Source organism: Grammomys surdaster, unplaced genomic scaffold, assembly GCF_004785775.1.
Source record: "Grammomys surdaster isolate TR1022 unplaced genomic scaffold, NIH_TR_1.0 126121, whole genome shotgun sequence".
Classification (NCBI taxonomy): domain Eukaryota; kingdom Metazoa; phylum Chordata; class Mammalia; order Rodentia; family Muridae; genus Grammomys; species Grammomys surdaster.
In genome coordinates this window covers 1552149-1564026 of record NW_021620929.1, presented here as the reverse complement: position 1 = coordinate 1564026, position 11878 = coordinate 1552149, and the positions used below count along the sequence as shown (strand labels likewise).

The following is an 11878-nucleotide window of genomic DNA, read 5'->3' as shown; positions in this document are numbered from 1 at the left end:
CACACACACACCAGAGAGAGAGAGAGAGAGAGAGAGAGAGAGAGAGAAGAGATTGAGAAGTTTTACACTCTTCTAAGGTTAAAAAAAGACCACCTTGCCACTTGGACAGGGAACAGCCTCCTCTGGATAGCCTAGGTTCTCTCCTCTGCCTGTTTCTTTTCCCTAAACCAACAGCCACAGGTGTACTCACCTTGGTTTCCTCCTCTGCCACCATTGCGATGTACAGGGCAGAACAAAGCCCAGAGCAGAAGCCCCCCAATTCAGGGCTGGAGTGTGCAGAGGCCTTGGGATCAGGAAGTCTGGGGCATCTAAGTGCAGGGCAGGTGGGAGGAACGGGCCTAACTGAGGTGGCAGGTCTCGTGCTCAGGTCTCTAAAGTAAGTTCTACGGGGTGAGAGGGATTGGAAAGAAGGCAGTGGGCGCCATGAGTGGTGGGATGTTTTCAGTGATGCGTAGCTTCTAACCTCCCAACTTCTGTAGGCAGAGGTTTCAGATATCCTGATTGCAGGATGTTTGCTGTGCAAGACTCTCGTAGGAGAACCAGGAAAACAAATACCATAGGCTTAGAAGTTCGCCATTCACGAGATGCACCGAGGTTTGGTGATGCCTGCTTTCTTGGTGGCTGTATGCCCTTGGGCGAGCCACCTTCTCGTCTGTGGCACAGTCACAAGCACTGAACGAGAAGGAAAGCAGAAGGAAACAGTGTCCCAGGGCAGGATGGAGGTGCTCAACCAAGCTGAAGTTTGTGGTGGGGTGGGAGCGGGCAGTTTTCAGTGAAGCCCCCTTTTCCACAGGACTTTCCTTGAGTTAGGGACCTAGGGTAAGAGGTCTGGAAGATGTGACATGCTGAGTGGCAACCACCGTCCCTCCCTTCCTCCCATCCCCAAACTCTCCTGAGCCCTGTGATCAGCTTCCCTTCCCGATGGCCCCGACTCTGCCTCCACGACTTGGGTGTTCTCATCTCCGGCTCCAGCCTGTCTGCCTCCGGCAGCCTCTGAGGAGACTCACTTCATTATTTATTTCCTCTGACGGTGCCTTTTCCACAAGCTCTGAAACCGCACTGCCTGCCTGAGGAAAGATGAGCAGTTCCTGGCATTTGTGGTCATAGGGGCCTCACAGCCGTCCCTCCTGTAGGTGAGAGAAACTGAGGCCCAGAGAAGTACACCAGCCTTCCTGGCCAAAATCACAGGGCTGGCTTCCACCCAGGAGGATCTGCCCCGGCGCCTTGCTTTCCGTCCCTCCCCAGAGTGGAGGTGATACAGGTTTTTTTCACAGTAAGCCACTGAGCAGTAAACATGGGTCCAGAGGGGGTGTTAGTCCTGGTAGGACAAGAACTCAGCTCTCTAGTCCAGACCTTCTGTAGCATAAGGAATTGAGGCCGCAGTTACAACGGAAAGAAATACATCTTTTAAAGTTAGGCTCGGGTATAAACTCCAGGACAGAACTCTTGCCTGCCATGCTCGAGGCCCAAGCACCGCAAAAAAGAAAAGTAATGAACTAGGCTAGGCAACATGATGACTCGGCCTGGAAAGGCATCTACCTCGAGGCTGATGACCTGAGTTGGAGCCCAGTCACCCATGTGGCGGATGGAGAGACCTGACTCTGGCACGTTGTCTTTTGACCTCTGTGTGGGTGCCACAGCCCATGCATTTGCATGCACAGGAGTAAATATAACTTAAAAATGAATTACAAAGTGAAATATTCATATAAGATAACTTCATTCTGGTCACCACAGAAGGTTGGGGAGCTGTAAGGTCTCAGAAGGAAGGGGCTGGATCAGAAGAGAGGTATGTTGGTGCTTAGTGCTCATTAAATTGCTTCTCTCAGATGCATGGGGCCCTGGATAGGGAGTTGTCCTGCTAGTGTTCCTGGGGTTGGGGCTGCTGACCAAGGTATGGAGTCAAACAAGAGGCACCCTTTCCCTCTTTGTGTCCCTTTGTGGCTCAGCAGCTCTCCTCCCTGAGCACCACAGGAGGTCCCCTTACCCTAGTCATCCCTCCGTCCTGAGGCCTGGTGGAGGCACGGTCACAGTTGTAAGCACTGAAGTGTGTATGTGTGCTCATAGGCTCAGGTCACAGCACATTGGTCATAAGAAATAGTTCTCCAAGCCGCCTGGTGATGGCAATGCCTCAGAAAACAGAGGCGGGAGGACCTCTGAGTTTGAGGCCAGCCTGGTTTACAGAGTGAGTCCCCAGATAGCCAGGGCTATACAGAGAAACACTGTTTCTTGGAGAAAGAAAGATCCAGTTTTTAAAAGCAAAGAAAGTAAGGTACAGACACTAGGAGACAGACACCCACACTGATGGGAAAGATCTAAGCTTGGTTCTATAGACTCGAAGGCCAGTCTGTCTTAAGCAGCAAACCTCAATGCTGCAGCAGCACTGCCTGGGCTCAGAGATTGAAGGAGCCACAGTGGGAATGGTGAAGTTGCTACCTGTCTCCCCTTCATGAGCCTCCACACCCACATCTACACCCACCTCCACACACACACACACACACCTCCACAGACACACACACCTCCACACACCCACACCTCCACACTCATCCACATGCACACCCACCTTTGCAGCAGCTGCAGGCACCTGCTGAGAGCAGACCGAGGAGTCCACCACTCCTTAGCCTGCTCTCAAGCCCATGCAGCTCCTCTTCGTTCATTCTCGCACTCCCTCACTGTCTGCTTACTTAGCAAATGCTTCTCAATCGCCTGCTCTGTACCGACGACTCCTTCTGTCTTCTCTCCCTTGGCCTTGAAGGTAAGAGAGCAAACAATAGGGTTAACACTGTCCAGACACCAGGGGCTCCCTGTAGGGAAATAAGAAGGGTCTCGAACCTAAGGAACCGGGCCCAGAGGGAGGGTCTTCATCGTAAATGCTCCATGACATGCCCCTGTGCCATGCCATCCTGGACAGCAGTTACCTGTTACAGTCCAGGCTGATTACAGAAACACCCTGTGTCAGAGGCATAGCATCCCAAGGCCAACATGGGTCTTGGGCAGCTTCGATGTCTTCAGAGAATCTTGCTATGCCATTCCTACATGATTGACTTGTCTTCCTCTTAAAGTGCCAGGAGGAGAATGGGGATGGAGACAGAAGGCCTCTAAGAAGTAATCGGTAGGATTCTACCTGGTCTTTTGTTTTGTTTTGTTTTGTTTTGTTTTGTTCTGATTAAAGTGGGCCTCAGGTACATAGAGAGCACCACATATTCAGTAACAAGGTTGGAGCCTGAGAGATGAGATTAGGTATCATTTACTGAGCACCTACTGAATTCCAGGTACACTGGGGGTCTCCTCCGCAAAATGACTGCCAATGAGGTGAGGGTACATTTCCTGTTTATAGATGGGACAACTGAGCCCCCGAGAGATGTTTGCAAGTCAGCCACAGCTCAAGCCCCAAAGGATGAGTTCTCTCTGCCGTGCAAGCCGGGAAGGCCCCAGCAGACTCCCCAGTCCTCACCTCCTCTCTGTCTTGGTCATTTGTATCAAGGAGGTCCATGCCTCCCTACCTCACCTCTGCTCCCTAGGGAGGCTGCCAGCAACAACAGACGGGAATTCAGAGTCTCTGGCAGGTTCTACGCCATCTCTATGTTTGTCCATTTCTGTGGCTCTTGGGTCCCTCCCTGCAGGTCAGGGCGATGCTAAGTGTCCAGTGTCCTGTCCTGTGTTCAGGCCACTCTTAACATCCCTCCCGCGACACCTGCAGCTTCATCTCACAGCTGCTCTAGTCTTTTTTTTTGTTTTTGTTTTTGTTTTTTCGAGACAGAGTTTCTCTGTGTAGCTCTGGCTGTCCTGGAACTCACTCTGTAGATCAGGCTGGCCTCGAACTCAGAAATCCGCCTGCCTCCGCCTCCCAAGTGCTGGGATTAAAGACGTGCGCCACCACCGCCCGGCTCCTCTATTCATTTTTTTCCCATGTTGCCCAAGACATCATCAGTGGTCAGGAAGGACCATGACACCCTTATGTGGCCAGTGGCTTCATTTCCCATGTAAGAGCCCTGACCTTCTCAGGACAAAAGATGACCATGTTGACAATTTCCCTAGCGAGTCCTGGCGTGGTATCCCCCTGGTGCTGGTAGCTGCCATGTCCCTCTGTATGTCAACTCCAGGATCCGCCACGCTTCAGGTCTCCTGGTTCTGCCTGTAACTGCCATCCACCTCATTCTGGTTGGGACTAAGGATGAGGATGACATCCCACAGTGCCCTTAGGGCTTGTTTTCATAGTCAGCCACAGTGTGAACATGCTGAAAGGGAATTTTCAGAAATAAATGGTTCGTAGATTTTTAAATATTCCTATAAACATACTATTTCTATTTTATTATCCTTTGTCTTTTATTGTGCCTAATTTGTAAGTTAAAAAATTAATAAGTACTAATTTTTAAAAAGTGTACATTAAGTATTAAGTTTGAAACCCTCTAGTTCCTCTGGGGGTTGTATAATGCATCCCCCGAGGCTGAGGGACCACTGGAGTAAAAGCAAGGGTGGGCCACTAGCATCTTCTCAGCTCTACAGAGGCCCCGGGATTGTATCAGAATTCCTTTCTTCCTTGCAGGCCACAGAATCCAGTCCCTTCAGACCTTCTGTAGGAGTGGGTTGACTGACATCAGTAGGTAAACATGGAGGCTTGCTGCAGCATCCCCTGTAGCCTTCAGGCTGACAGGGACTTACACTGGGATTGGGCTTTTGCTTAGCTTGCATGCGCCCTCAGTTTCCCCAAAGGCCACATCTTCTTGTGGGCTTCAGTCATAGGTCATCTCCCTCTACCCTGGGCCAGCCCAGTGAAAGCAGACCTCAGACGGGTGCCAGGTGTGTGAGTCACAGGAACCCAGGCCTCGCGTTATGTGCAGTGAGAGCAGGTGGAGGGGTTATTTTTTATTTTTTGCTCCATTGCACTTAAGTCACATTTTCCTACCCTCCAATCCAAGCTCTAAAAGCATTTGTGGTATAAAATCTGCCATCATCTGACCCACTCTACCAAAATAAAGCAGCTCCCTGCCGTCATCTTCCCTGAAAAGTGGCCCTGCGTCATGCACCAGAGCTGGTGGGGAGAGGCCTGGCCTGTTTAAAAACACTTCATCATAATCCCCACAGCGTTCCCCGGCCTCTTAGCTCCCTGGGGGGCTGCTCGGGTTTCTCAGGCTGTTATTACTGGAATGCCAGCTGTTCTACTTCCAGGCCATCCACACAGACCTGCTCTGTCTTAGACCTTGCCTGCCTCTGCTTAGCTCATCTCATGAAAACACCATTTAAAAGATAAATGCCAATGTGGCCTGCCCTCCTCTCACCGTCTCTGTGTCCTCTGGCTTCCCACCCCTTGGCATCAATTGATCCACTAAGGCACCACTGCCACCCAGAGTCCTGTGGCGGTTATGTGTCAATTATGTCTGTCCACAGGTGCACACCCAGAGCCATGTGTCAGTGTGCAAATAGTAATCAACACAAGAAAGTGTGCACCTTTAATCCCTGCACATGAGAGGCAGAGGCAGGTGGATCTCTGTGAGTCTGAAGCCAGTTTGATCTACATACTGGGTAATCAGGGCTACCCAGAGAAATCATGTCTTAAAAACAAACAAAAAAATTAATATATATGTATGCATATGTAAAGCATAAAAAGATTACGTTGCAAATGGAGTTTTGACAATTCAGTACAGCTGCTTCTCCGTGTATGTCAGAGTTACATTCCATGTTCTCATCTTTTTCTTTCTTTTTTTTTTCCTTCCCTTCTCCTTGCTCTGCCCTGCTCCCATTGCTCTGGGCTCCGCTCACTCTGGGACCACCCACTCCACCCCGGCTCGCTCCAGCCCCTGCTCGTTCCAGCCCACTCACTCTGGCCCCTGCTTGCTCCAGCCCAAAGTGCACTGTAGCTGTCTTCAGACACCCATATGAGGGCATCAGATCTCATTATGGGTGGTTGTGAACCATCATGTGGTTGTTAGGATTTGAACTCATGACCTCCTAAAGAGTAAGTAGTCTTAACCACGGAGCCATCTCACCAGCCCCCCATGTTCTCATCTTAAGTTGAAAATAGCAAAATAAAAAATATACTTAGGGGACTGGGCATGTGACACATGCCTTTAATTCCAACACTTGGAAAGCAGAAGCAGGGGGTCTCTGAGTTCAAGACTAGCCTGATTCACAAAGTGAGTTCTAGGACAGCCAGAGATATGCAGATTCCCCGATTCCCCATTTAAATGTGTGTGTGTGTGTGTGTGTGTGTGTGTGTGTGTGTGTGTGTATACAAACAATATATAATGTATATATCATTTTATATATTAATACATTGCATATTAAATATAAACATTTATATAAATATTTTAATATATGTAAATATAAATACATAGCAATCTAATGTTAATATTTTATATAATTATATGTTATAAATATTTGATATGCATAAATTATAATTTTTAAATATATATACATATATATGTGCTGCAAAGATGCCTGGGTAATCACAGTGCTCTTATGGTAGAATGTGGAGCAAAGACAGGAGAACCCCTGGAAGCTCTTGGGCCCAGATAAGAGAACTAACACCCAAGGTTGTCCTCTGACCTCCAGATAAGTTGGGTGGCATATGTGCGTCCACATTCTTATACATGAATACACACATACACATTATATATACACAAAAATATCTTTTAAAAAATATAGATTTAATACAGGTGACCTACCCAGCACCATGGCTTTGCACGCCTACATTATCCTGATCATTCATATATTACATATATATGTGTGTGTGTGTGTGTGTGTGTGTGTGCGTGTGTATATATATATAAAATATGAATATCCTACAGGCTGTGCTCCAGCTAGGTCACCAATGGTTGACTACCTTCAGAAAATCCAAGAATCTAGTAATGATTCAGTCCCCTAGGCTGGATGTCTCAGCTGGTCCTCAGTATATGCTAGAATCCTAAAGAAGTAGGTGTTAATGCCCATGAAGGAATGGACTTCCCAGCAAGAACAAGAGCAAGCAGGCAAAAGAGAGCTTTCTTCTTCCATGTTCTATATATAGGCTCCCAGCAGAAGATGTGGCCCAGATTAAAGGCAGGTCTTCCCACTTCAAATGACTTAATTTAAAAAAAAAAAAATCCCTCACAGACGTAGTCAAGTTGACAACTGACAATAGCCATCACACCTGTAGTTAGTCAGAGGCACCGAACAGGAGGTCTCTTTGCAGTGTAACCTAAGAACGTGGCCTTCAGTTTACTGAACAATGTCCTGAAGTGGAAAAATGGTGGTTATGGACACGCCTTTGCACCACAGTAAAGCTGGACAACACTAAGTCAGATCTGAGGGGGCCCCTGCAGGTGTCAGGCAGGGAAGCAAACCCTTGAGGAGGACAACTCAGTTCATATTGGCTTCATCAACATGGACCAGACTCCGAGGAAAGGGTTTCAGGCACCAACCAGTCAGTTCTGCATGCCCAATAAAGCTTTAGGTGTGACTGCATAGAAACGCCTCTGCAAAGTCTATGTGGCCATGAGGGTGGCTTCTATAGCCAAAAAGGCCTAGAATCTAGTGTGGTCTCCGACAGCTTGCATAGAGGCCAGCAGGCTATTAGTATGAAGTACATGTGGCAACTCCGCCAAGGTTGGGTTTAACTGGGAGCTAAAGGTTTTAGGGAGGCAGAATCTAGGATAATCTTTCTGGGATACTTGGGTGAGGTCTGACTCTATAGCAAAAGGTGGGTGAGGTCTGCCGCCACAGACAGCAAAAAGATCACCAGGTCATTAATGATACCTTGTCCCAGCCCTCTGGACAGGAAAATGGGTATCTTATCTCATCCATTGAAGAGAGGCCCCTGTGTGTTTAACATTCCTGGTTCCCTGTGCTCTGTGGGCACAAGGACCTTTGTGATTCCAACACAAATCAAAGGCTCTATGCTACTCATTTAGCTGGGGCATTTCTTACTGAAAAGGCAGTCAAGTTAGGAGCAAAGATGCAGCTGGATATGGTGGTACATGCCTGTAATCCCAGAACGTGGGAGACAGGGACAAAAGAATCAGAAGCCCATGCTCATCCTTGGCTATATATGTCTGAATATAGTTAGTCTGGGCTACATAAGTTTCTGTCTCAACGAATAAGTAGGCAAGTTTACAAAATGAGTAAATAAAAAACACAGGCACTAATATTTTGAGTCCCAGTTCAGCCATTTTTTGAACATAATTCCAGACTTCTGAGCTTCTGCTCTTTAGCCTTGTGATAGACATTTAAGGGTGGGGGGGAAGGGCACCAGGCTGGAGAGATGACTCCGTGCTTAAGAGCACTGGCTGTTCTTCCAGAGTTCAATCCCCAGTGCCCACATGGTGGCTCACAACCATCTGTAATAGAATCTGATGGCCTCTCCTGGTGTGCATGAAAACAGAGCACTCATATACATGAAGTAAATAAAAGACTGGAGAGATGGTTTAACAGTTAATAGCACTGTTCTTCCAGAGGTCCTGAGTTCAATTCCCAGCAATCACATGGTGGTTCACAACCATATGTAATGGGGTCTGATGCCCTCTTTTGGTGTGTCTGAAGACAGTGACAGTGTACTTATATACATAAAATGATTCTTTTAAAAAAATCTTTAAACACACACACACCAACATCCTATGGCTCACCTGGAGATTTTTTGAGGTCATAGGCCATTCCAGAGTCCTCTAAACAGTGTCTGTGCTGTGGCTGGGGAGTGTTTTGACAGTTAGACAGCTGCCACCACCTCTTCCTCTTTCCCCTCCTCTTCTCCCTCTTCCCCCTCCTCTTCATCCCCTTCCTCTTCTTCTTCCTCTTCTCCCCCTTTTCCTCTTCTTCCCCCTCTTCCTCCTGCCATCCTCACCAATGGTAATTTTCACTTTCACATTGAACAGTGTTTGGTGTCAACAAGAGGGCAAGTCCATACAAGTCTGGCATCTGCCAAAGCATGGGATAACTTGCTATGATGAAGGACTGTCTAGACCCAAATGTCAGGGAGGCCACTGGAAGCCTCCTTAGTAGTACCCTCTGAGGTTGTGACCTTGCTGTTTGGAGTTTGCTCGATTACTACCTATCAGCAGAAGGAGTGCCAGCTACAAAGACTGAGTGTTTCCAGTCCTAAGCATCCAGGCCATTTTGCCTATTCAGTCACAGCAGACAGTGGATCTGTCAGATCCAGACTCCAGTCCCAGATGAGCAGCACACATATGACCTTGGGGGTCAGGCACCACATTTCCATCATTTATCTAAAAATGGATCATAAGTAGCTGGGAAACCTATAGTAGAGGTTAATATTACAGGCACCAAGGTCAAGTCAGACCTGAGTTCAAATCACAGCTACTTACTTAGTGAACTTTGAGAAGTGCCCTCACTTTCCTCACTGTGAAGTGGGTCTAATAATCCCCTTCCTCCTTCAGAAAGTTCATCTGGGAACTAAAGGAGCTGACACAGGTGATAATTGCTTCCATTGTTACCCAGTTCATCATCCAACAAGTGGTTCTCTTTGATCCCTGAATACCATCAGCAACAAGGTGGCAAACGACTTGGTTATCATGGGCAGCATGTCTTCATGAGTGAGCTTCTCGTGATGCCGGAGAGTGTCAGCCTTTGCCTCTCAGCACTGATCTCTTGTCACACTGTTCTCTCACCCACTTGCAGATCTGTGCCATCATCGGCGGGACCTTCACTGTCGCCGGCATTCTGGACTCCTGCATCTTCACAGCCTCAGAAGCCTGGAAGAAGATCCAGCTGGGCAAAATTCACTGACATCCTGCCCAACCCAGTGACTGAGGACCAGGAACCCTGCTAGCCCTGCCTCTGGCGTCCTATCTCCTTCTGCCTTCTCTGGCCCAGTGTGTATGGGAGGAGGGGGGGTGATGGTAATGGGTGGCACCAGGTTCCGCACCTACCTCTCTCCCCATGTTTTAGATAAATTAACACTGCCTGGAGTCATGGTGTCCCTTTTCCTGCAGAGCCCCAAGACCAGGGTCAGGCGTGGGGAGGTACTCCAGGGATGCTGGTGACCTCTTGTGGGAAGGCTGTAGTCTTTTCTGTTAGGGAAGAGCCTAGAGTCCAAACAGACAAACTTTCAGACAGGCTTTGACAATCTTTAAGCCCCCACCATTTTAGACACGCTTGATTTATCCGCTGGACAGCCAACCTGCGCTCCCAGCCTTGGGACCATGCTGCCCAAGGTCCTGCTGCTTGACACTTTCAACATGGAACGGTACTTGGCAGAAAGCCCGTAGACACGGCACTGTAGCTGCAACTTGCTTCTGCCTCATTGCTTCACGCCCAACCTAGAGCCCGGGTCTTTATCTCATACCCCAACCCTGCCTCCTTCTATGGAACAGATGTCCAGTTGCTTGGCAGAATGGTGGATTTACCCACCAGTCCTGAGGCAGCTCACAGGTGCCCCTTCCTCTCTTGTCTTTGCTCTTCTGAATCCCCCACCAATGTGCCTCAGCTGCTGTGCTATGCGGCAATAGCATTTCTTGGTGAAGGGGCTGGTTCCCATTGCAACTCCTTCCCCCCCCCCCCCCGCCAGTTACATTCTGCAGTGCCAAGGGATAGGGCCATGTGACTGGAAGGTCATCCTTGGATGACCACATAAGGCACAGTTTGTACACTTCTGTCCAAACCAGAAGCACCCCTCCCCATGAACCACAAATGATCATGTCTTGACGTCCACCTTTGGCCCCAAGGCCTTAGCTGGGAAAATGAAGCAGGCCAGCTTCTTCTCTTTGCATCTCTCCCTTACAGGCTCCCAGAGGATGCCCAGCATCTGGGACCCACTTGCTTTTGAGATCCCCTACTAGCTGAGCACATGCCAACCCATTCTTAGCCCCAGGGGGCTCCAGTGTCTCCTCCACTTCCCCTTTCCTGTTTCTCCCACATCCTTCCCTTTTTTCCTAAAGGGAGGGGCAGTGGTCCAGGCATGAATTCCATGCAGAGAATTTTAGCTATGCTCTCATGTCCAGAGAGAGAGAGCCACAGGCCTGGGCTTCGTTTATACCGAGATTGTTTGCATACTTTTGTAATGACGGGGAGTCTCCAGTAGGAAGTTTTGGGGTTTTTTTTGTTTTTGTTTGGTTTTGGTTTTGTTTTTCTTAATCTCTTATGGGTAGCTGGATTCTCTGCCATTCGTAATTTTTGCCTCTGATTCCAATTAGCAAAGTTTCCCTTTTTATATGAGTTGACTCTTATTGTGTATGTAAACGGCCCCAGAATTATTTCTGGTATCTGGCCAATTGGCTAGATTTCTTATCTTCTTTTAAACATTTTGTTCCACAGTTTAAGAAACCAGTCCCTTTGGTGTGTGAATCTGTCACCTGTGGAGGGTGGGGCAGGGTGGGATGGGGTGGGAACTATGTGGCATGCATATGCGTTGAAATCCCACTTTTGTGAGGACACAGGGGATGTCAGTTTCCCATGGAAGAGACGCCTCTGGCCTGTTGTTCTTGTAAAGGTATTCTCAAGGGGACATGTTTTGATTCTTTCCCATTCACTGGGTTCAATTAGATATTAAAAGCTGCTTTTCAGAAATATTGCTGTGACTCTGCCTTGGTGGTGGCTGGGTAGCCCAGGGGCTAGGTCAGGAGTGAGAGTGAAATTTAATTCTACAGAAAGAACAGAGGCTGACGATGCTGAAGAGAGCCAGGTGGTGGTGCCTGCCTTTGATTGATCCCAGCTTGTGGGAGGCATAGCCAGGCAGATCTCTGTGAGTTCAAGGCTAGCCTGGTCTACAGAGTGAGTTCCAGGTCAGCCAGGACTACGCAGAGAAACCCTGTCAAGAAAAACAAGAGTAATAAAGCCAGGTGTGGTGGCACACGCCTTTAATCCCAGCACTCAGGAGGCATTGGCAAGAGGATCTATATGAGTTCAAAGCCAACCTGGTTTACAGAGAGAAGCCCTGGAGGAGGAGTGGGAG

At 48.4% G+C, this 11878-nt stretch overlaps 1 protein-coding gene across 1 annotated transcript in view; it reads left to right on the top strand.

Moving 5' to 3' along the window:
* Ergic1 (endoplasmic reticulum-golgi intermediate compartment 1) overlaps nucleotides 1-11495 on the top strand; it is a 95644-nt gene extending 84149 nt beyond the window's left edge. The window contains exon 10 of the mRNA XM_028756470.1: nucleotides 9607-11495. Coding sequence (XP_028612303.1) covers nucleotides 9607-9714 — 108 coding nt within the window. The 3' untranslated portion in view covers nucleotides 9715-11495. The remainder of the gene's footprint in view (nucleotides 1-9606) is intronic.
* Nucleotides 11496-11878: the final 383 nt, after the last annotated feature.